The following is a 24834-nucleotide window of genomic DNA, read 5'->3' as shown; positions in this document are numbered from 1 at the left end:
TCGTCCTTCTCTGTCAGTTCTGCCTGTGGACGGATGGACTGAGCGTCCTCCTCGGCAGAGAGATGAGCAGCGAATCCATGCGCAGCGAGCTGGAGATCCTCCTCTCCATGGAGATTAAGCTCCGCCTCCTGGACCTGGAGAACGTTCCCATCCCTGACAGGGCGCCGGCCATCCCGAAACCGCCGAGTAACTACAACTTCTGCTACGACTTCAGCCAGACCGAGCAGTAGAGTGTGGAACCAGCGTGAATGTGTAAATACATGTGTGTGTGTGTGCGTGTGTGTGTGTGTGTGTGTGAGAGAAGTGTGATCTGACATGTGCGTTCTTGCACTTATTCCTAAAACACAGATTTATAACGCTGACATTTTATTCTTCCTCTGCGGCCTCATTTTTTTGATCATCCAAGTGAAACCGTGTGAACGTGAGCAAACCTGTGGAGAGTGACTTTAAATGACAACAGCTGTTTGTACATTGACTGCACACTTTCACTTCTCGTCTCGGAGACAGATGCTCTCAGCTTTCTAGAAACTTCACCACTCAGCTCACCTTCTATAATTCAACCACTGACTCAAGTAAAGGTACTTAAGTTTTGTTTTACTGTTTCGTTTTAGTCCTAAATACTATGCATTTTAAATGAATATACTTGTTTGCATATTTTCTATTTTCTCTTCTGGGGATTTTTTTTTTTTTTAAAAGGGCATTAACTAAAACCCACTGCTTTCTCAACATGTGGCACATAAAACACATTTTTAACATTTAAAGAGGTGAAAAATATTAAGCTTAAAGCGTTTTCACCTGGTAATGAAACAGACTGTGGTTAACACTGATTCCTCTACATGACCTTTAAACGAGACAGTCAGAGAGAGGATTGGTCATTTTTATTTAATGATGTTTTTATGCATGAAATCGCTGCAAAGGTTGTTGGATGAATTTAGTCACAGCACGCTGCAAAAAACAGCCTTTGTTTAGCACAGCAAATATTTACAATGAGGGATTTGTTTGACCGGTAAAAGGCAGCAGGATGAGTTTTTACTTTTAGGACACAATCAGTTCAGAGAGAGAAAAAAAAGTGACCACATGGGGGCGCCAAAATTAAACCAAAAGTTCCTCAAAGGTGCTTTAAATTGACTTACAGGTACTCACCTTTCTACTGAATAATGGTGCGTTCCTTTTTTTATCTCGTTGGAAATTTCAAGTTGACCAGGAACGATCGTCTGAGGTTGGATTTCTTCTGTAGCCTGAGGCCAAACATGGCCGCTACGAGCATCAACAAAATGTAAGCTGTAACTATCACGTTAATAAGCAGCTTCGTGCTCTTTTTGTGTCGTTAAATCAATCGCACCGACGGTATCGTGCAAGCTCTATCCAAAACAAAAAAACGTGACGTCATTCCCAGCGCTCCGACGTAAATGGCACGCGCCGTATGAGCTGTAGGTCAGAAAACTACGACTTGTGTTTTCAAAGAGATTCTGATCTGTATCAGGTACCTAACTGACTTTGTTTTGTTTGTTCACAAAAAGCGAATGTATATTTTCTCCCTGTATGCTGACAAGAAAAACTTGTAACAAGTTTAAAATCAAACCGAACAAGTGTGTGATGAAATATTATCTCTGATCTAATCCTGACTTCATTCTTAAACTGATCCATTTTTAAAGGTACTGTTTGTACGGTGACTGAACACTCCTGACCGAGTGTTTCTGCCTTTTCCTTCCTCTGGTGACGGGTCGAACTGTCCCTGCAGTGCATTTCTGACATGTGATAACACTCACTTTGAATTGTTCCTTTTAAGTCGACTTCACATGAATAAACTGATTCATACTGGTGACACAAACAAGCATGTGGTGTGGTTTCTCCCAAACTCTGGTTTATTTATCAAATTCATCACAAGTTGTTCCTTATTTATTTGAGCTTTGCAGGCTCTCTTTCATTGTGCATTACAAAGCTTTAAGAAAAAAACAACCCTTCTTTCAGATTGATTTAAGTCAGTTTGTCGTTCCACATTACAGCGAGCTCATTGATCCAGCAGACGTTTAAGATTAAGAACATGTGAGCCACGATTTGCCTTAAAAAGTTCCTTCAAATCTGAAAGTCTTAAATCTACTATATACTCGTATATATGTGCGTATCACATCTCTTTTAAATAATCATTAAGGTACTCGGTTAACGCAGCGAACACAGGCCGGAGGACTGCTGACGTCTCTCCTGCAGGAAACAAGGGCAGAACAAACAGCTAGCTGTGGGAGGGGCTACTGCCCTTTGTGATGTCATGAAGGGTAAACCTACAGATGGCCTGTTTGAGCACACTTTTTTTTTTCTGAAAGGTGGAGCAGGGAGTTTACCACCCTGCCACCGAGAGCACCACGTGTCCTTCTCCGCCCAGGTACAGGAGCACAGAACTGATGTCGTAAAAAAAACTACAAATTCTCCGGTATTGATATTTAAAAAAAAAAAAAAGTCATACATCAAAAGCAGTATCAACAAATCAATAAAGATGAGGACAACCATGACAAATGAAAGTATTATTCATTAAGTGCAGAAACAGCTTTGGTTAAGTGCTACTGTTGGAATGTCATGACATCGATATAATCGAACGTTTATGCGTAACGCTAACACGCTCAACACGTTTCTATAGATACACAATGAAAGTGCACGACAGCTGCTCTCATCATATTGAGATATAGTGGACGTTTTCACTTCACAATACAAATACTGCAGGTCAGGTGTGTTTCAGCTTAAGGTGCACGAGATCGTTCTGCTCACTTCACTCAGCGATGATGCACCACACAAACGCAACTAAACATAATAAATAAAAAGGTTTTTCCCCCCCGTGGAGTAAACGGATAAATATCTTTCAGTGGAGTGAGTGTCCTCTAACTCTAAAACCTCAAAGGCTGGCTGCACACGAGATGATTTTACACCCCATCTTGGCCACAGTGCAAAGCTGGTCGTAGCTGATTATTTGTCCAAATTATTATTTTGTTATTTTATTATGATTATTTTTATTATTTTATTGTTGTTATTTTATAATTTTTTTATTATACTGCTCCCTATCGAGTCAGAGTACACGCAAACATCCAATGAGAGAGAGCAGACCGGGAAGAGTCACCAACCGGATGTCGCGTTCCTTTTACAGCTCACAAGCACAAGAGCCGAGTGGAAGATTAAAAAAAGAAGAGCAGCGTGTGGAATGAAGTGCCTTCATAATGTCTCGAGACATACTGACATACAACAGAGCGACATGGTAACGGTGTGTGTAGATGACCATGCACGTTTCTGTGAGATCTTCACTGTGAAATGGTTTGTGCCCGTTTGTGTGAAAACTCTCCTCAGGTCTGTGCTCTCCCACGTTCTTCAAACCAGATCGTATCTGGTGTGTATCCACCCTGAGAGGTTGACATGTTTCTGAAACATTTCAAGTAGCGACTGACGTCGGTTGGCCTCGCGGGTTTGTCGTGCGCCACACATTCAGAGGCTGAAGTCAAGCAGGCGGCACCTTTTCCTGCAGGTCATTCTCCACTCACTCTTCCTGATTTCTGTTTCCACTGATCTGTCTCTAAAATCAAATCAAAATAAGCCCAAAAGTGAATGTGCATGAGATCAAACCCCAGAGCAGGCTTTCCTTTTTTTCTCTGAAGTTTCAGCATCGGACATTCGGCCCGTCAGTCAAAGTATGAGAGTTGGACTGGATAAGCGCCGCAGATGAGTTTGTAGTGGACGTTTTCCAGGAAGGGCAGCTGTGTCTGAAGGAGGTCCACTGCTGATGCAGAGATGTTACTGCACCTTGAGATGTCGAGCGTTCGCAGACGCTTGCAGTGCTGCACCAGGACGGACAGAGACCTGAGGGGTTTCACAGACCGACAGGGTCAGGTGTCATTCTTTACCAGAGGCTGCAGATACAGCACACGTGAACGTGGCTCACCTGTCAGTGATGTTGGCACAGCAGGACAGGTTGAGGTGATGCAGTCGGTGGAGGTATGGTGCAGCCTGTTCCACTCCACGGTCACTGATCCCCGGGCAGAGGCTGAGCGTGAGGCTGGTGAGGCTGCGGCAGTGCCAGGCGACGGACGCTAAGCTGGCGTCAGTGATCTCGGTCAGCATGGAGAGAGACAGGCGCTGCAGGTCTGGGAAACGCACAACCTGAGAGAGGAGGAGGAGGAGGAGGAGAGACGCTCCCGTTAGTGATCGTTTAGTTTCTCAGACACGTCAAACAGCTGAGGTGTTTCTGTCCCCTGCCACCTGTGTGATGCTGCTGTCGGTGAGTTTGGGGCACGCAGAGAGGTCCAGCTCCTGCAGCCTGCTGAGTGCCAGCAGTGAAGAGCCAGGCTGCTGCTTGAACTGCTCCAGGTCATTATTTGTCACCAGCTTAGGTCTCTCCAACAACAACAAACGAGGGGGCTTGAAGAAGCCCATGTTGCCAAAGGTCCGAGTGAATCTGGGCTCCTTGTCTCCCTGTGGAAATAAAATAGAGGTCACTTTGAAAGCAGCGGGGTCAGACTCAACCCCGGAGGGGGGCAAAATAAACTAAACGGGTTTATGTTGAGATCCAAAGGTGTCCACCTTTCTTAGTATCATGTATGCATGCTATACACCTGTGGGCTAGCTAAGATCGACACTCCATATTGTGCAGCAGGCTGGTTATCATTGTAATGACTCCACGAGAGCTAGTCCCTAATTTTCAAAGACCCTGCTCTGGATCACAAGCGTAAATTTCTTGTATTTTTTTTTTTTAAACGTTAATAAACACGGTGGATTGATGGGCGTGGTTCTCACCATCTCCTGGTCGTGCTCACTTTTGGAAGTCTCCTCCATTCCCAGCAGGCCCCAGTCTGTGACTTCTTTGCAACAGGCGAGCCGCAGAATCACCAGCCTCTGCAGGTAGGTCGCTATGGCGCGCACCGACAGGTCGGTGACGTTGACACAGGACGTCAAGTCGAGCTCACGGAGAGACTCCCCGAGAAGCTGGGTGAGAGAGAAAACTGCAAGATCCTGAGGGGGAGAGGAGCGATGTTTTTCTTCACGCGTTTGTGAAAAAAGACGAGCATTTAGACAGCGGACAGAAAACACAGACTGACCCTGATGTAGATGCAGCTTTTGAAGCTGAGCGTCTCCAGCTGGGCTCTGGCTGCCTTGGATCCTGTCAGGCCTCGCACTATTTCTGAGCCGCTGACGTGCAGACACTCGGACAGATCCAGACTCCTCAGGGTGGACACAGACACCAGGTCAGCGAGGCCTGTGGAAGAAAACAAATCATCTGTCGTCCTCTCGAGAAGGTCTCCCACTTCCCTTTAAAAAGCCTGTTGGTTCTTTTATTTTCACTCATTAAAGTGTAAGGAGCGAGACGATGGCTACACCTTTTTCAGTGATCCTCCAGTCGTGGGATAAGGACAGGTGTGTCAGTGACTTCAGGCCCTGAGCGATGGCCTCCACGGACCTGTTGGTCAGCTCTTTGCAGGCGCTGATATCCAGTCTCCGGAGGCTCGGCTGGTGCTTCACCAGTATCTCCACAGAGTAGTCAGTCAGCTCCTTACAGCCGTGCAGACGCAGCTCCTCTAAGACTAAACCCTGCACCTGCAACGGAGAGAGTAAATGTGTCTACACATCATGAAACGGTTTTTGTTTAAAGAAAAGCAGTCGGTGCTTGTAGATGTAGCTGCTCATGCAATCAACCTAAGACGTTTAACATGTTCTGACCTGTGCCACAGTTCGCAGAGATTCGGGGGTGATGGAGGTTCTGCTGAGGTCCAGGGCTTTGAGGGTGGACTTCTGCTCAGTTAACAACCTCCGCAAGTTCCTCAGCGACAGCAGCGCCGACGAGTCCTCCACAGCTCCCACGGGGCAGCCTCGGTACGGGTCGAACTCGAAGGCGATATGACAGCCGGCCAGTGAGAGGCGGCGGAGGCGAGGGGTGCAGCCAGTGATCCGGTTAAAGGTGAGGTCGGAGAGGTAGCGCAGGTCTGACAGGTCCAGCTCCTCCAGACCACACAGAGCCGAACTGACCTGAACAAGAAGGAAACACCACTTATTAATAATGAAATTAGATATTGAAATCAGTGTGGGGCAGAATTGAATTATTGGGACAGACGAACACCGGGGAGTCTTCATGTCTTCAACGCTTAACAAACAGCCACTGATCAGTCCAGGGGGGGGGCTTAGGTTGGAAACAGGAAGGTTGCCGGTACAAATCCCAACGCGGACTCTAACATGGAAGTTGCTCTGTTAGCTGAAGAGGTGCCGGGGGTACCTTCTAGGCAGGTGTCCTTGAGCAAGGCACCAAACCTCCAACAGCTTCCTGCCTAGCAGTGTGTAGCATGTGTGTGAGAAGCTTGTCTTTTAATAACAGGAGTGTCAAACGCATCATTTCCATGAGGAAATACTTGAATAATAAAGTTCTATGTCGTCACATCGACCCGGTTTAAAAACACCCCGTGTCCCTCCCTCACCTCCCCATCACACACCTGCAACCTTTAAATAGTTCCCATCAGCCCCCTGGTGTTTACAAAGACAACTGAGGAGAAGAGTTTGACCTGAGGCGGGAACATAAAGCTGTGAGCGCGGCGACAATAAAAGAGTTCATATGGAGCAGGAGTGTGAAAGGTTACTTTCATCTCCTGCTGCAGAGACGGAAAAGCCCGGCAGGCATCCACATGATCACTTTCATGAGCATGCTGGCCGTCTCTCCACATGACGACAGAGTGTGAGCCATCACGGGACAAACTAATCATGTGACATGTGTTCTTTCTGAGACGTGTAAACAAACAGGAAGTTGTTCCAAACAATCAGCTTAAACCTGCACGTGAACACAACTTATTCATTTATCTTTACGTTTATTTATCTCAGGCCCGCACTAAAGGAGGAGATCATGTGATGTGCAGTGCTATTTTTTTTTAATAACAACAATTACACAAAGTGTGACAAATACACGCTACAAAAGCAGATCGTGGTATGAATCCTGATCCTTTCTCGTGAATCCAAAACAAACACAGCGTTTTATTTATGACTCAATCTGCCACATGTTTCTCTGAGAGCGAGCTGGAGTTTCATCTGACTGCATGACAATGGAAAAATAGTGTTTCAAATGTTCACATGCTGAGATAAGGATGCGTGTTTGCTATGTGTTCATTGTGAAACAACAAGATTGCTTTGTTAGCTAATAATGTGTTAAAAGTTTGAAACGTGTGAAAGTGAGGGGTTTAACTCCACGAGAGTGACAAGCTGACATCATCATCATTATTCTCTGCTCAGATAACGACACGAGCTCCAGCGGAGAGTTACAAAGCTCCAGCTTGGTTTTCTCCTCCTAATAATGATAATAATATAATAATAATAATAATAACAGCTCGTGGCTTTTTAGTGCAGAGTCTGTCTGTAATTATTTGGATGTATTTGCTCTAGCAGCACCTCCAGTATTCAGATACTGAAAGATGAAGGTAAACACTAGAAACACTCAGAATTGTCACTTCATGTATTTTGGACAGTTTATATTGTACCTGCTGTCTGTGCTCGTCCCGTGAGAGGAACGCTCCGGACATGAAGAGGCTGTCCAGGCCGTGGAGGTCGAGCCTGTGGAGAGACGTGAGACGAGGCAGGAGGCCAAGCAGAGACGCCTCTGTTATGCTGCTCCCAGGCAGGGCCAAGCTCTCCAACTTCGAGCCCAAACTCAGACCCACCTGAAGACGGGGAGACAAAAAAGACACGGCGGAGACGATCACACCAGGGGAGACAAGAAATCAGAGGGTAGAAGACCCTGTCCTCTTTTTGTCTTTGCTAGCGAATACGATACAAACACCGACAAACAAAAAGGGAAGTCCTGGGCACCCAAAGAAGGATAATATCCTGTTCTATAGTTAACATAAATGACAAACAAACTAGAGATGAATGTCTAAAAAGTGCAAAAATGAATCAGCAGCTTTTCATTTGGTGCAGTTTGGACAGTTGGAACAGTCAGAACCGATCTGTGACTTTGAATGAATCTCTGCTGTTCTTTGTTTTCCTCTCGTAGCAGACTGAATATGTGTAAATGGTAAAATGGACATGAGTTTGTGTTTCTCTTTTATAGTCTACTCAAAGCTTCTTTTTCAATACTGGAAGTTGCTGCTTGGTCGTTCATTATTTGTTTAATCTTTCAAATTGTCCATTGTGTAACTTTTGTATTCATGTCACATGTAGACCTGTTTATACTTGGCAGATGTTTGTCATATTTTTATTTTATGCACGGCTCTTTCAGACAGAGCTGCTGACAACAGGATATAATAAACTTTACATCGACTATCTTTATCAACTGCTCTGAACTTTGGACCATAAAGTGCTACAACATCCAGACCAGCGTGACGAGACTTTAAATATTTGACTGATAGCAAGTAAAAAACACAAAGTCACAAGCTTAAAAGAAAAGTAAAAAGTATTTACACAGATGATTGCCTTCCAGGGGAACAAACTTCAATAACTGGTTCCCAGCAGAACACAAAGAGTGTGTGATCTTATAAAACATCACAGCGAGTGATGTCACTTTTTTTCATGGATTTAAGTCAACAGTATAAAACACTAACAGACAGCTGGACAGGCTCAACAGCAAACAAAGTCTCAGACAAAACCAGAAAACCTGGAGGAGCATCAGCAAGAGCCCCCGAGGAAATCCCGACAATTTCAAGAAGAACACGCTGTGTTTCATGACACTGAGCACAGAACAAAACCTCAAACAACCTTTGTTTGTTATGAAGATGAACTAATTAATCATAAAGGCTGCACCAGCTCTTCAAACCTTGTTGCTGTTCTGTTTGTCTCGATCCTTCTCATGCCTTCTCTTTCTCCCTGTGAACCACGTTTCCCCATCCCGGCACAGTCTCAGCAGACGGCTGTTCCTCTTTAGTCTGGTTCTGACTCTTTAAGTTTGCTAAATGTTGCTTAGTGCTCATAAAGGATCAGTGTTTGGTAGATAAAATTACATAGAGGAAGATGTTTGACCTGCTTTATGTGAAAAGTCTTGCGATTTGTTATGAATTGGTGCGATACAAGTACAGATTGATTGATTGATTGATAATGGAACTCTAAAATCTGAAATAAATACAGTGAGGTTCCACTCTCTAGTTCTTATTCTTGATTTATGTCCATCTGCCCAGCATAATTCCTGATATGTGTTTTTATAAATAGAAACAGCCTGAGTCGGAGTCCGACCTGCGGCTCCTTTCCTGCGTGTCGTTCCCTGGCTCTCTCGATCTACTGTCAAATAAAGGCTAAAGCCCCCCCCCCCAAAGAGAATCCATTGACTGCACCTCCAGGAGCAGCGATCTGGACATGCTGTGTCCATCCAGCTGGCTGATGATGAGACTGCAGCGTGACTTTGTGCTCAGGCCCCTGATGAGCTCCAGGGACGAGGCTGACGCTGGGAAGCAGAAGGTGACGTTCTTCTGCAGAGAGAGAGAGAGAGAGAGAGGTAAACATGCAGCAGTGGAAACACTCGCTCTGCTGCAGACCGTCTCTGCTTCAGGTAGCAGTTTACCTGAAAGCTGTGGTCCTGGCTGGCATCGTACCAGCTTCGACACACCAGTGACGCCTCCTTCCTGTCTGAAGCGTGAAGAAAGCTCAGGATGTATACTATGATCTGCAGAAAGACAAAGAAACAAAGCACTACATTTCATCAATACCAAATGACCAATAAAAGGGAAACAATTCATTCATTCCATTTGATCTAGGAAGTGGAAAATGCGAGTTGGCGGTCTGATAAGACATCAGGAAGACCCCCCCTGAACTCTGACCCTGAGAACCTTCAGTCTGAGTTCAAATCAAACATGACTGCATCGTGCATCGACAGTAACGTCAAAGCTGCAAATTTGTCTGACCAAATCAAGGTCTATCAATCTAGACATGTTTTCATATGATTTTCAAACACACTCACAATCATCATCATGTAACCCTGTGAGAACCTGACCAATCAGAGACCTTCAGCACTGCCTCTGTTCAACGTCAGCTCCTCTCCATATGTTTTGTTGACATTGTGATTCTGTCAACCCCCCAGATCTATCTAGATCATTTCAGGGATGCATGTGTGAAAACAGTACCCCAGAACTAAATGTAGCCCATGGCTCCTGTGGTGGAAAGGGGACTAAAGCTCATCCTCCAGGTTTGGGCTGTCAGTGTTGTTGCTTTTATCGTCCTAAATAAAAGAACTGACCTCAAGAGGAAGCTCGGGTGTTTCTAATATCTCCTCCCCATCGCAGTCGTCCATCTCAGCTTCTCCTTCGTCTTCTTTTATAGAAGTCTCTGAACCTTCACCATGTCTCAACTAGCCCTTCGCCATGTAGCCGCTAAGCTAAAAACATTAGCTTCTCGGTGACAATGAAAGGCTGCCGATAAATCCAATAAATGCAAAGCTCATATTGTTTTTTTAAATCAGTGGGGACAAAATAAGAGCTATGCGGCCTTATGTCACTCCACTAAGCTTCTTTACAATGTAACACAGGCTGTGTCTGCTTCTCCGTCGGCTCTGTGACTCTGAACAGCTGACCGCAGTTACCCGCTGACGTCAGAGGGAGGCGCCTCTCTTCTTCTTCTTCCCTCGATATTCCGGAGCGGATCGCAAGACATATAGGTGCATACCGCCCCCTGCTGTAAAAGAGTGTGTAGTGATAGTTCGTGAAGAGGTGGGTGTACTTAGCTCTTTTTTTTTAAGTTGACCACATTTAATGTATTTATTGGTTTTATGTATTATTTTTCATTATGCTTACATTATGTCACCATGGCAACCAAACGTGTCATTTCAAAGACAGAAGTCTGAGTGTCGCCGGTTCAAGTCGCGGCACGGATACCAATTCTGAAAATTGACCTGGTAGCTGGAGAGGTGCCAGTCCACTTCCTGAGCACTGCCGAGGTTCCCTTGAGCAACGCATCAAACCCCAAAAACTGCTCTGGAGCATTCGCTGTGGGCAGCCCTTTATTAGTGCGTGTCCATAGGATCCTGTTTGAGTAATAAAATATTAATTATTATTATTATCACAGCTGTTTTCAAAAACATAGCGTCTGCCTTATTTTTTATTCTCAGTTTCCACCTGTTTCAAAGACAAAGAAATAAAGGAGGTGTGGGTTATCAATGAGATCATCTCTTAATAAGGAAACATGCAAGCGTCTGCAGCAGACATTTCCAGAGGTGTTGCTTGCCAAAGGGCAAAGGCAGGCAACTGTTTAGGCCCTCCCAACGGTTGACTTTAAACCAAAGCATTGCCTGAAAATGTGTACATTTTGCAATGACAGTAGGAGAGCCCCGTTTCCACCAGCTTGTTTATTATTTTTCTCTTCTTGTCTTCCCAGAATCAGAACAGTTTGGTTCGATTAAGCCTGATTCCGTCCACGCGTGACCTACTATGTAGGACGTCGATAGCTACGTAATAGCGTGACATCATAGCTGCGCGACACAGAGTGGAATAAATTCAAACAAGAAAACATGCGACACAGTAAACAACGATGGAGGACGTCCAGAAATGCATCTTTATCCTTTGCATGTGGCTCTTTCTAGAACAAAATGCTTTGTTTGAGAGAAGGCTGCGTGCCGCCAGAAGAAATACAGACAACATAACCAGAAAGCTTTCAGAGATGGTGCTTAACATTTCCAATGTGAACAGTCTGAACAGCACATTAGCTCGAAAGAAACGACGACGCAGAAGGGTAAGCTTACTTTCATTTGGTTTAGTTTCAATGTATTTCTTAAGTATCTTCAGTTGAACAATATAATACGAAACTATTAAAAGTAAATGTATGTTATTTAGTTTTTCCTCATTTTGAGCAACAGTTATACAACAATATAGCCTGTTTTTTGCTGCAGTAACACTTTTATTTGAGTAGACTAATTCAGAACTACATGCTATGATTTATTTAATTGTTAATATACTTTCACATATTTTTTTATTATTCGTGTGTTTTATTATTAGTTCTAATAACTTGTGTTTTCCAGGTAATTCAACTACTGGCTACTCATCGCCGCAGACCAACAGTTTGGGCCTTCAGCCGAGCCAGTGAGTGGTGGGATGTGATCGTCCCAGGATTCACACACACACAGTGGGTGCAGAACTTCAGGATGTCTGAAGAAACGTTTCTGTACCTTTGTGACAAGCTGCAGCCGGCGATGGAAAAGCAGAACACAAACTACAGACTGTGCGTTCCCCTGAAGAAAAGGATTGCCATCGCACTGTGGAAGCTGGCCACCAACAGCGAGTACAGAAGTATCGGCCATCTTTTTGGTGTCAGCAAAACAACCGTGTGCCGGTGTGTGCAGGATTTCTGCAAGGCTGCGTGCAAGTTGTTGGTTCCAGAACAGATTTGTTTTCCAGACCGGGACAAGCTCAAAGACATGGCTGCCTACATTGAGAACAGTTGGGGGCTTCCACAGTGTGTCGGCGCCATTGATGGCACACACATTCCCGTTATAGGCCCACAGGAGGACCACGGCGACTACGTCAACAGGAAAGGCTGTCATTCCATCATCCTTCAAGGAGTTGTGGACGGAAAAGGTCTGTTTTGGAGCGTCGATGCAGGACTGCCTGGGAGTATGCATGACGCACGAGTCCTGAGACTTTCCACATTCTGGGATGCAGTTGCACATGGAGGCCTTTTCCCAGCTTGCACCAGGAACATCGGTGGGGTGAATGCTGGCTATTACATACTGGGAGATTCTGCGTATCCATTACAAGACTGGCTCCTGAAACCATTCACTGACAATGGCCGACTGACAGCAGAACAAATGATGTACAACGAGAGAATGTGCAGGGCCCGGGTTGTGGTAGAAAATGCGTTTGGTAGACTGAAGGGGAGGTGGCGCTGTCTTCTGGAAAGAAATGACAGTGACATTGAACTGGTAAAATCAATGGTGGCGACTTGCTGTGCGCTCCACAATCTTTGTGAAAGCCATGGAGAGGACTACCAGAAGGACTGGGACGAGCCTGTGGTTGCAGCTGAGCCTGTGGTTGCACCGACACAGGGGGCGGAGGAGGAGGGCAGAGATGTACGGGACGGTCTGATGCTGTATCTAAACAGATAGTGTTTTGCTCCATTGAGATGCCGTCACAGACGCGTTGTAAATAGCACAAAATAAAACCTTTTTTTTTTTTTTTCATTCACCCTGCTTCTTGATGTTTTGTGGTCAATACATAACTGGGGAATTTTTACAGTTTAAAAAACTATTCTGTTTCTGGCAGAAACTGATTTTCCCTGTAATGTAATGTTTTCGGACACTTGGGAGCTAATTATATTTTTTGGCATGATAATTTGCCTATCATCGGTAGTCAGACTGTATTGTGAGAATTAAGTGTTGATCGTAGATGTGTGTTGCATCAGGACACCTGGGTGTGGTGCTTTTCTTTTTTTAACTTGATAATAGGCTCCACCAGCCAGAATGAACACCAACCTCACTGTTCCTCAAAGTAACTCATACAATATAAATACACATTATGGATACATGTGTATTGACAGGTTGCAGTATTACATTTCCGTAAAAAAAAATTAAAACTCTTATTCATACATGTAAGGCCTACTACAACAACACCTAGAAGTAGTTTGTTGCTCAGTATTTGAGCTTTAACCTCAACAGTAGCACCTGGGTAGCGTTTAGTGTGATTACACTGTCGTTGAAGAATGTCATTAAATAATCCGTCTGAATGGATGTGAACTGCAAAACAAGAAAGAGGAAGAATAAAGCATGTTGTTATAGAACAAAATGACTATTTACAAAAAAAACAATGTACATTTAAACGATGACTTAAAATGTAAGGTGCTAAAACTTGGTTTTAATGTCCGGTGCTGTGGGTGTTATTGGCCCCGTCCCTGTGCTCCACCATCCCGTTGACCATCTGGCTCAGAACTTTAAGGAACGCACCATGAAAGGCTGACGTCTGCTCCATAATCATAGCCTCATGTCTCCTCGCCTCGCGGGCATCATCCAAAAGCTGGTTGAACTGGACTCTTTGCTGCTCAAACTGTCTCTCTTCCGACGCTTGCATCAGCTCGAACTGTCTCTCGTCCGACGCCTGCATCGCCCTCAGGGCCATGGCGATGTCGCTCTGCCCCCTTGTTTTCCTTCCTGGATTGCACAACAGACAGGAACAGAAGGAGTTTGTTTAGTAATTATATCATAACATCATCGTATAGGTCATAATCTGTAACAAAACATAAGTTCCCTCATTCCCTCTGCCTTTTTAGGCTGCCCCTATACAAACACTCATTTCTCATTTCAGTGGTACACGTTTGCTCTGCTTCTAATGTCTTACCACGTGACGTTGTGCTGTGGTTCGCTGGTTTTTCCCAAACTTCTTCCCGTGGTGCCGGTGTTGAAGGCCGCGCTGGCGAGTTGTTCGGCGATGTGGAGCACTCGGTAGGCACATCGTCCTCTTCCTTGACCTCGACGACGATTCCCGAGCTCGGACTTTCAACTGAAAAGAAACAAAAAGGCCAAAACGAAGTCAAACGAAGAAAAACAAGAACCAGAATACAGAAAAACTGCAACGAATGGTTAGTCAGCATCTCGTTAGTCCATGTGTGTGTGTGTGTGTGTGTGTGTGTGTGTGTGTGAGAGTGTGTGTGTGTGTGAGAGTGAGAGTGTGTGTGTGTGTGTGTAGGTGTGTGTGTAGGTGTGTGTGAGTGTGTGAGTGTGTGTGTGAGTGTGTGTGTGTAGATGTGTGTGTGTAGGTGTGTGTGTGTGTAGGTGTGTGTGTGTGTGAGTGAGAGAGTGTGCGTGTGTGTGTGTGTGTGTGTGTGTGTGTGTGTGTGCATCTATATATATGGCACCAATTAGACAATCAACGCACGTGCAGAGCACACATGTAAGACTTTAACAAAGACCAAACTGACCGACAGGCTCGAGCATGGAGTCCAGCAGAGAGGATGCCGGGTCCATTGGACCCTCTCGACCCCTGCTCGCCGGTCTGCAGCCGTAGATGGCGTCCATGATGTCAAACCACCTCCACGTCTTCCTCTGAACGCCACTCTGACTGTTGTGCTCCTTGATTCTTCGGTACTCCCCGCGGAGTTTCTTGCATTTGGACCTGCATTGGTCCGACGTCCTGGCGAACCCCTGTGCAGCCATTCTCTGTGCAACGACTTTAAACACCTTCTCGTTCCGGACCGAGCCGTCCAGCTGCCTCTGCACCTCCCTCTCTCCGATGATGCCGAGGAAGGTCTTCACCTCCGTGTTAGTCCATGTGACATTATTCATTCCTGCCATTCTCTTCTTAAAAACACTTTGATTTGTTTAAAGTCGACTGGGTATGTAAACATGGCGGGTGTCACACGGGAAGTGGCAATTCTCTCGACCAATCAGCGGAGGACAGTGCTTAGCTCCACCTTTTCGGGTCGGCTCGATAGTCTTCTTGGCAATCCAACGGAAGGGTCCCAAAAGGGAATCTGTCCCGGGATTAGTCTATGGAAACGACCGAGACCAACCGAGCCGGACCGCTCTCTCTAATCGGGCCCCATCTGACAGCACTCACTCTCAAAGCCCTGCTGAGCATTGCATCATTAGTCCTGTGAAAACCAACATGTATTAATGAAGGAAAATGAAGAGGATTTGTCTGTCTGGGAAATAATACACTAGTTGTAAGGGCCCCCAGATTTTGCCTATTTCCCCAACAGACCCTAAAATCCTGGACATTTCGGATTAAACCTCAAACTCCTGTCACATACAGAAATGTTGAAACAAATAGATGCTTTGGTACGTTTTTAGAGGAACAATTTACTCTCTGTGCATGTGAGATCTCCAGACTTACATAAAAGAATGCAGGAGATGGCCATCAGCCACAAGTTTGATCTGGAGGACATTACATTTTAGCAGAAGTGTGTGTTGTTTTGTTTCAGATTATGTATTCTGTATTTGCTAACATTACATATTATTATTTAATGGGTTTTTTTTAAATTCTGCCTATAAATGGCCTTTTATTCATAGAAGGTGCAAATAGGAAATCTGCATTTACTCTGTGGTGATCAATTAAAGATGATCGTATGTTGTCATACCTGCAATTAAGCACAGTTTATGGACAAGTAACATATAAACAGGATATAATACATATTTGTATCCAGCAGGTTTTTGAGTCACGCCCACCTGATAGTAGATGGTAAATGGACTTGAGCTTATAGGGAGCTTTTCTAGTTTGTCTGACTACTTAAAGTGTTGTAACACCACATTCACACAGTGATGGAAGAAGTTGCTGTGTAATGAGACCATCAGGAGTAACTCATCACATTCATTCACCGCAGACGAAGCAGCGGGAGCAATTTGGGGCTAACTCTCTTGACTAAGGAAACATTGGACATGCGGCTGCAGGAGCTGAGGACTGAACCCTGGACCTTCCCGTTGAGTGACGGCTCTGAACCAAAGCCTTGGCTGTTCCAACTGTCCAAACTGCACCAAATGAAAAGTTGCTGATTCATTTTTGCACTTTTTAGACATTCATCTCTAGTTTGTTTGTCATTTTTGTTAACTATAGAACAGGATATTATCCTTCTTTGGGTGCCCAGGACTTCCCTTTTTGTTTGTCTGTGTTTGTACTGTAAAGACGAGGGGAAGCGACAGCTCTAAGCAATGTTTTGAAATTAGACTGCAGTGCCCGTTTTAAACACTAGGTGTCAGGGTGACATTGGTCCTTTAAAACTGTAATTGAGTTTGGTGTGAAAACATTGGAGATTAAGAGTCTTAATCACCCAACACTACTTAATAATAAATGAAAATTGATTATCCAAATTATAGAAATGTAAATCTCATGTGAAATTAAATACAGCCTTTTTTCATTTAAATTGTTGTTTTCAATAAATTGCATGCTCAAAACGTTTGGTCTCTTGCTCCCATTTCTTCTTTGTGCATTTTGAATTTTTACTTGGAACCTTTTAAAGATCCAACAGTGCAAAATGCAAATTCTTGCAATTTCTTAACCGATTTTGATCAGGACCGTACATTAGGACATACAAAAGTGATTATTGCACGTGATAATGAGACCCGTTTTGAAAGACTTTACTCTGCATTATACAAAAAGAACTATACATGTTGCACATGATTTAGAAATCTGTACTGCTCATGATACAAAAGGTATGCTCAATTTTTGAGGAAGTGGAGGGGTTCTACAGCTCGAAGGCCAAAGGTAGAAAAGACCTCATGTGACATGCAGGGGGTCAGAGGTCAATTTGATCTATTTGATCTAATCATTGTTTTTCTTAAATTGTCAGTTGTTGAAGGTTTTTAAGAAAGCAATTCTTCAAAACCTTCAACAACATCAAATTGGCAGATAATGAAATTACAACTTGGAACTTTTGGATTAAGACAAAAAGTCATTGAAATTGATGTAAATGTAATTATTGTAATGTAAAGTTTTCCTTTACCTCTACTACGCAAGTTGAAAAGTCATATTGTCAGCTTTGCACATGACAACAAAGGTTGGGAAATACTGCCATAGTGCGACCCCGAGACAGCCAAACTGTTTTAGTCCTACATAAATAAAAACTCAAGGCAGTCTGTTGCAGTTTTTAAAAGTTACCTGCAGAGGGCGCCCACACACCGTATTATCCATGTGTAGATGCTTTCACAGTCTCCTAGCACTGAGAACAACGCAGGGCTCTGCTCCACAGACCAGAGCTCAATGATGCCTTCACAAACACGCAATTATCACAACAGTAACAATGAAAAACAGATGAAACATCTCACTGTGAATTTCATTTAAAAGGACAGCAAGTACACAGTGTTAGGAGAAACAGACCGCAAATGTCCTCCTGCCTGCAGAAACAACAAGATAACTGACTGGTACATGTTCCCAGGGCAGATAAGAAAAATGTGTTCATTCACTTCATAGAGCCTAAAACATTAAAGCATGAATGTTTCTTTGGATCAGTTTTATTCCGATACATTATTTTAACCTCTCTGACCGAGAGAGGGTCTCCTGGCTTCCTCTGCTCATTTATTTAGTCATGCAAGAAGAACATAGCTGATGTGTTTTAAAGACCAAAAAGCGAGCAAACAACACATTCCTATCAGATACAAAGTGCTGATGTGCACGGTGACTCTCTCAGGACTTGGACTTCTCGGAAAAATGACGCATCATCAGGACAGGCTTTATGAATTTAGAGGACAGTGTCACGATTATGCAAACTCAATGACAGTAACTTACAAAGCTGACGTTGCAAGTTATTTGTGTGTGTGTGTGTGTGTGTGTGTGTGTAGCATATGTAAAGATCTGTGTGTAGAGTTGTTTACTTCTTTAACTTGTAATGTGTTAAAAAGAGAAAAGGTAAGATCACAATAAAAGAGATCCAGAGATCATGAACATAAAGTGCCTTCAGTGTAAATGTATGGGAGATAATTTAAAGTAAGTTGTGTTCCCTTCGAGGGTCTTCAGCTGCTTCCTATCAGGTAAAGACTTTTTCACTGTCCTGTGGGCCGAGCACAGAGCTGTGAGGCTTTCGTTAAGTCCTGACTGTTTGTTATGAAAGTCAGCTTCTTGTAGCTGCATGTTGGTTATAAGTGTGACACACCCTTGACTCTGCTGCATGAGCCTCTGTTGCCCCCACCACGCTGCTTGGTGGTGAAGGACACTGATCTGATTACCTGATGGGCTGCAGGTGCGTCCAATGTCATGTATCTGAGGAGGCTGCAGCACCTGAGCTGGAAAGAACACTTCCTGTATCTCCTCCCTCAGACAGCAGATTGATGCTGTCCCTGTTTCTGACTTGAGAAGTCATTCTTCTGACTTATTGTTTGTTTACGTAATTTCACATTGGAAAGTCAGAATGTTTTAACAACAGCAACAAACAGCGTGGAGACTTCGAGGAAGATTTATGTGCTGTTTGTGCTACATGTTAGATTTGAGCTAAATGTTAATATTTCAATTAATAAAAAAGTGTCTCACATTAACAAAACATATTTTGCACCCCATGTGATTAAGAATATGTTGAAAAGTCGGGCACTTGGAAAGTTTGCTTGGACTAGAGCAAGCTTTCTTGTGTATTTTACAACTTGGAAACTCGTTTTTTTCCGATGTGTCTGACAGAATATAAATGTATCATGAAGTGATCGCTACACGTTGAAGAGAATTCATACTATCTATATGTGTATTGGTCCAAGACAGAAGGGCATATAGGGGATGTCAAGACAAGGGACCATATTTACCCTGGTCATCTTTTTAAGACTGATCCTGATAGAGGGAAGAAAAAAAGAGTTCAAGATGTCAACAAAGATTAAGGTATTTTAAAAAAGGCCAGACAGATTCAGAGGAATCTTTCTAAAAGTTCATTGTCTAGAAAGCAGAGATGCACATTATTTCAGGTCTGACACACATGTGATGTTGCCCTCTGTGCAGCATGCAGTCAGCCAGGATAAACAATGGGATTTGGGGCGGCACTAAGCTATTAGCGAGACTGGCTGAGGAAGAATGAGGAGCTGGGCTTCGCCTAGTCTGAGCACTGCCAGAGGGTACCAAGGACATGAAATGAAACATTATGAAGAGCCCCCCTCCCCCTCCTGTCCCCCCCCCCCTCCTCCAACAAGTCAGACTGTCACCAACACTGAGACTGCCCTGAAGCTCCAGGATGTCAGCGTTTGACTCATGGCTGAATATCGACTGGAACAGCTCTGCAGAGATGATCTCCAGTCAGTTGTGCATCTGGGTCAGCTAAATGTGTTGATTTGAATTTCCCAAAGATCCACATAAAGGCTGAGCACAAAGTAAAACATCCTCCAGACCTTATAGATGAATCAAGCGTTTGGTTTAATGCCAGTGTAAAGATGAGATTCACTGTATGATCATTTGGGATCAACTCACATTTGGAGCTAGCCCCAAGTGGCCACTCTAGGAAATGCATATTTGTGTCCTTGTTTACAAACAACAACACAGTTTTGTCTTACAGCTCATCAGTTGAAATTTTATACAGGCCTAAAGTACCAACGCACCTTTTTTTATGCTGAGTGCCTGCATCTTCTTTCAGTTGTTGAGTAGAGAGTGTTGGCAGCAGCAGACTCCGAGCTCTCAAGTTTGTTTGTTTTTTCGGGGTCACAACAATTGTGTCTTTTACCCACATCCTCTTTGCTCCGTGTCCTTTTCAGGGAATAAACAAATAAACTTATTTGGATCTAAAATCATTTAAAAAAAAACCCAAAAGTTTAAAAAAAACACAAAAAAAACATGGAGCAGTGTCAGGAATCGTTGTCATGGAGACAGGATGGACTTGCAGAGCTTTCCACGCTAGTGTTCCAGAGCGCTCGGTGGACACAGAGCCAAAGGGGTGTGGCCTATCTGTAGGTGCCTTTTGTTATGAACTAACAACCTGACCAAAAGGTTGACTTGACTATGAACCTGACTGAGCTCTTTACGTGTATGTCATACTTTGTGAGTGATGCTAAACTGGAGGCTTCCAAAAGGCAGTGTGGACAGAACAATGGATGAAATCATGTTGGCCACGGCTCTTATTTAGATGAGCCTACGGTTTTCCAAAGTATAAATGCATCTCAACTTTGTAAAAATGTTTCACACTCTGTAGAGATAAACTGTCAACCTCTCTGCCTTTTTAACTAAATACTCAGTCTCAGAAAAATAAATACCACACAAGGGGAAGAGATTTTTTGTCCAGCCAGGAGAGGATTAAAATCTCCTCTTTGGCTTTCCAGTGCGGGCGGGCGGATCTTGGCAGAGTAGCAGACTAAACACTCTGGACAGTCTGTCTAATGTTTCACGTCTGATGCTTAATGAGTCCAGGTAAAATGTTTGCTGTGAGACAAGAGAACTAATGAAATCGCCACCACTCTGCCTTCAGGAGCAATTACCTCAAAGTCCACACTAGCCACCGGAGGATGTGTCAAATCTGAAACCACAAATGCAACGTTGCTTTAAAGTTCTTTCAATACTTCTGTATTTAAGGGCAAAGCGATGCGTTGAAATGCCTCAGTATGCTTTTTTGTTAGCCTCTGTTCTGTCAAATGAGTTCAAGTAATGAAGGCCTTAAAGCACCCTTCAGTGGAGTCTTATCAGCGGCCTGCCTCCCGACGAGCCGACGGATCCTTATTTCTGTTTTATTTCTTAACCAGTCATTAACAGGCGCTATTTGATGGAGACAAAAACAACCAATTACTGTGTGAATAATGTCAGCTCTATAATGCGGCTCTTCCTTTCATCCCTGATGTTGTCTTTGTGTTTCGACCTCACTGTTCCTTTTGTCCTCTCCTCCCGTTCCAGTCGCAGCCGGCCACAGCTTCCTGGCCGTGCTGCGGTCTCATCCTGGCTTATTTACATGACATTGCATCCGATTTGAATGAGGGAGACGAGGAGACACACACAGTGCAGAGTTAAACACAGCTGGAAGGAAGGGAATCCTCACCTGAGCATTCACAACCACACAAAACCATAACTCTGGACAAAGACGTGCTGAAGCAAAGGAGGACATTGGGGAGTTATTTCAATGCAAATATACTGACTGGAAATTGACTTTATGTGGTTATGGTCTCAAACATCAAACAGGAGAAGACATAAAGTACGTAGAGAGGAAAAATGCACGTGATGAAGATGAACCTCACAGCCAGGACGTTGAACTGAGCAGAGTTTGCATGTTCTCCCTGTGCATACGTCGGCTTCCTCCCACAGTCAAAAGACATGCTCGTTAGGTTAACAGGTGACTCTGACGAGTGTGGACAGTCAGCCCTCGATTGACCGGCGTACAGTCCAGGGTGCACCCCTCCTCTGGCCCAGCTGGGATCGGCCCCAAACACGAAAAGCCGTAAGGATAGCATCCGTGACAATGTGTAACAACTTGCTTATAGTGACGTCAGTCTTTACACAACGTCTTGATCATTTATGGATAAATGGCTCAACAACAAAAAGAGTGACGATAATGGTAAGCTAGCTCCTTCATCAGCTCATGAGTGATGTATTTACTCTTAGCTCTGCTCACTCAACGTTTGCTTGCTAACCCTTCTGCTTCTCTTCTGCTTCTTGCACATCACATGGTCACGTCTGACTCCAGAGATGCTGATTATTTTACCGACAATCTTAACAGTGTGTTTAAACCTTTTTCTATCTCCTGCTGCTGCCCGCAAGATGATGAAACTCGCAGCTCTGTTGTTGCAGGTCTAGCCAAGTTGATTAATTTGATTTTAGATCATAATAAAATACCAAAGACAAATCAAAGCCACTCACAGTAACTGGAGTGATATCAGGCTTGAACTAAATACTAGAGTTTGCCACTCTTCTTTACTAGAGGTAATTATTTCAACGGCCAAATTGTTAATTAGTTTGAGTAATCACCAAATGTGTGTGTGTGTGTGTGTGTGTGTGTGTGTGTGTGTTCAGGAGCTAGGGGGTTGATTGTATTATTGTCTGGCAAGAGACCAGAAAGAGACAGAAGCACTAAAAATAAAAAAAATAAAAAGACACGGTCACTGTGAGCTGATTGTTCAGGTTCACTAAGCAGCTGCCCTTAAGCCATCAAAGCCATGCAAAGCAATTAAAATAATGATTTGAATAACAAAAAAAACAACAACACTACCTGTCTGGAAAACACAACGACACATTTACCTTTCAGGCCTCCTGCCAAACACAGGCACGGACAAGAAGAGAGACGCTCTGGGGAATAAGTGCAACCTGATCTCCTAATATGTCGGGACATTGTGAAAAGAAAGTGAATAAAAACACAAGGTGAGGATTTATCAAATTAAGTCATGTCATTGAAAGTTAATATATTGTATTGTTAAAAGGAGAAATGTCTTTGTTTTTGGAAAATTACACGAGCATTTTGAATTCGATACCAGCGACACGTTTCCAAAAAGTTGGGACCAGGTCACTGTTACGTCTCTGTTGCATCACGTCGGATGTAGGTTTTAAGCTACTCAGGGTCTCCTTTGTCTAAATAAATGCTGCTTAATGCTCCAAGCATTTTGAATAGATGAAGCAGAGCGGGACAACTTTACCAAGTAGGTTCATGTGGAGAGGTCAAAAAGCTCGTCTGAGGATCCACTTTATGATCAAATTAGACCCACGTGTTTCAGCTCGTGGCCTTCATCAGGGTCCTTCCTAACCAGGACTGTCAGACAGCCGGACTCTTTCACAACAGAGCCACGCTGCTGTTGAACATCCATATTGTAGTTTGACTCTTTCTTGCTGAAACAAACATGGCATTCCCTGAAAAGGAAGTTGTCTATTTGGCGGTGCATGTACCTGTCAATACGGTTCAGCAATAATCGAGTCTTCACACGTGCAGGTTACCATGTCTGGCACTAATGCATCCTCACACTGTACCATCATGAATACGATGCCTCGCTCGCCCAGAGAACGAGGTGTTAAGGATTTCCAAACAGAAAATCTCATTTGGACTCGTCAGACATTTTGTTCACTTTGTCTCAGTCCGGTTTCAATGAGCCTGGGCCCGAAGAAGGCGGTGTTGTGTTTCTGGCTCTGCTTGATACGGTTTCTTCTTTGCACGGTCGAGTTTCAGTCAGAATTTGTAAATTACGAGATGAACCGTGTTTGCATTTGATATGTGGTGTTTGTGTTATCGTCAATCAAATATGGGACTTCACACATTCTGTTTCTATTTACGTTTGAGTCCCCACCGACCAAACACTCACAGGCAATCACGTTTACCCACACACACACACACACACACACACACACACTGTCGTAATAACATAGTAGGGAGCTTTTGAAAAAGTATAACTGAGTCTGAGGAAAGAAAATGTCTTATCATTTGCATATCAGAGCCTTGTCTTTGGTGTGCTTTTTTCTTTTTTATTCCACATCAGAAGAGAAGACAAAAAAAGACTCAGAACTAGATAAATCCACACTGAAAAAACAACAACAAAAAAACACTTTAAGTAGTCAGAGTAAAAAAAAACAAAAAACTGAACTAAGCGCTGTGAATAGCCAATTTGTTGTGATTGGGCAATTCTCCCCCTGTTCATTATCCGTTAAGGCCGGGGAATTCTGGCTGAACACATCCTGTGTCCAAAAATTACCATTTCAATTACCGTGTTGTAGCGGAGGCAGCTGATGGTTTCTCCTAAACCACACATTTATACATACAGTGAGCCGAGGATCATGGGAAATGACATATATAATGAATGGCTATTACCAGCAGGCAAAATGGGCAGACATAAAAAAAAATCTACAGTACGTCTGTTCATCCGAAATAAACAAGACGGCTGTTTTGTTGGAATAAATACATGCATATGTGATAGCAAGGTATAGACAATTATGTTTAAGCATGTAACTGTGTGTGTGTGTGTGTGTGTGTGTGTGTGTGTTGGAGAGGGACACTGTGGTGCAGTGTTTTTTTATTATATCAACAGAAATATGTGTACTTAAAAACAACGGGAAAAAAACCCTGATCTATTAACAGCAATCAGAAACTCCTGCTGCGAGTGACATGAGAGATTGAAGGCGCTTCAAAGCCATGGGGTTTCCCTGCCAGATATGCAGGGGGTCTCATCGTGAGTTGTAAGCATGCAGGTAGCTGGACCCTCATTAAACACCTTTTGAAAGAGCACGGTTTCTCTTTCACATGAATAACAAATAAGCCTATCGAGGATACAGCTGAGCAGCAGGAGCCTGTTCAAAATAAAGAAGGAAATGAAACCTTTTAAGGCTTCGGTAATGAATAATTTTATCATGATAATTGGTCACATCAGTTTTTTTTTTTTATGTAAGGGGGGCTTACTTGTAATGAATTCAATGTATTTCCCTCAGGAGTTGGTGGAGGAAAAAAAGCAGGCAGCGAAACACACATCAAAACAAGAAATAGTTTCTTTTCATTAGTGAGCGGCGTGTTTGCTTTATTAGATGTTCTGTATGTCATGACTCCAGGATATACTCTCTTTTAACTGCGCACAGTGCA

At 43.7% G+C, this 24834-nt stretch overlaps 4 protein-coding genes across 4 annotated transcripts in view; 2 read left to right on the top strand and 2 right to left on the bottom strand.

Moving 5' to 3' along the window:
- elmo3 (engulfment and cell motility 3) overlaps positions 1–2813 on the top strand; it is a 30398-nt gene extending 27585 nt beyond the window's left edge. The window contains exon 21 of the mRNA XM_079346025.1: positions 18–2813. Coding sequence (XP_079202151.1) covers positions 18–230 — 213 coding nt within the window. The 3' untranslated portion in view covers positions 231–2813. The remainder of the gene's footprint in view (positions 1–17) is intronic.
- On the bottom strand, positions 1501–10606 carry fbxl9 (F-box and leucine rich repeat protein). Its single transcript, XM_079346026.1, has 11 exons — positions 10169–10606; positions 9497–9598; positions 9270–9404; positions 7488–7667; positions 5692–5997; positions 5352–5568; positions 5073–5230; positions 4771–4986; positions 4237–4449; positions 3920–4137; positions 1501–3837 (listed from the first exon to the last, which is right to left on the bottom strand). The coding sequence occupies exons 1-11, from the start codon at positions 10220–10222 to the stop codon at positions 3660–3662; spliced, it is 1977 nt and encodes a 658-aa protein (XP_079202152.1). The 5' UTR covers positions 10223–10606; the 3' UTR covers positions 1501–3659.
- An 836-nt stretch (positions 10607–11442) lies between these two features.
- On the top strand, positions 11443–13147 carry LOC306825545 (uncharacterized protein). Its single transcript, XM_079346360.1, has 2 exons — positions 11443–11655; positions 11942–13147. The coding sequence occupies exons 1-2, from the start codon at positions 11455–11457 to the stop codon at positions 13022–13024; spliced, it is 1284 nt and encodes a 427-aa protein (XP_079202486.1). The 5' UTR covers positions 11443–11454; the 3' UTR covers positions 13025–13147.
- Positions 13148–13431: 284 nt separating this feature from the next.
- LOC306825649 (uncharacterized protein) lies at positions 13432–15356 on the bottom strand. Its single transcript, XM_079346528.1, has 3 exons — positions 14830–15356; positions 14250–14411; positions 13432–14062 (listed from the first exon to the last, which is right to left on the bottom strand). Exons 1-3 carry the CDS (start codon positions 15200–15202, stop codon positions 13770–13772), a joined length of 828 nt encoding a protein of 275 aa, XP_079202654.1. The 5' UTR covers positions 15203–15356; the 3' UTR covers positions 13432–13769.
- Between the last annotated feature and the right edge of the window lie 9478 nt (positions 15357–24834).

This window comes from Symphodus melops (genome assembly GCF_947650265.1).
Source record: "Symphodus melops genome assembly, chromosome: 6".
NCBI classification, from domain to species: Eukaryota; Metazoa; Chordata; class Actinopteri; order Labriformes; family Labridae; genus Symphodus; species Symphodus melops.
The sequence above is the reverse complement of the archived record's forward strand: the minus strand, read 5'-3'. Positions and strand labels throughout refer to the sequence as shown.

Coding starts and splice junctions, on each gene's coding strand:
- fbxl9 (XM_079346026.1), bottom strand. CDS start 10,222: ATGGACGACTGCGATGGGGAGGAGATATTAGAAACACCCGAGCTTCCT. Junction 9,599..10,168: donor CACCCGAGCTTCCTCTTGAG/GTCAGTTCTTTT, acceptor GTCTTTCTGCAG/ATCATAGTATACATCCTGAG. Junction 5,569..5,691: donor CTCTGCGAACTGTGGCACAG/GTCAGAACATGT, acceptor TCTCCGTTGCAG/GTGCAGGGTTTAGTCTTAGA.
- LOC306825545 (XM_079346360.1), top strand. CDS start 11,455: ATGGAGGACGTCCAGAAATGCATCTTTATCCTTTGCATGTGGCTCTTT. Junction 11,656..11,941: donor AGAAACGACGACGCAGAAGG/GTAAGCTTACTT, acceptor TGTGTTTTCCAG/GTAATTCAACTACTGGCTAC.
- LOC306825649 (XM_079346528.1), bottom strand. CDS start 15,202: ATGGCAGGAATGAATAATGTCACATGGACTAACACGGAGGTGAAGACC. Junction 14,412..14,829: donor CTCCATGCTCGAGCCTGTCG/GTCAGTTTGGTC, acceptor GTTTCTTTTCAG/TTGAAAGTCCGAGCTCGGGA. Junction 14,063..14,249: donor CCACAGCACAACGTCACGTG/GTAAGACATTAG, acceptor TGTGCAATCCAG/GAAGGAAAACAAGGGGGCAG.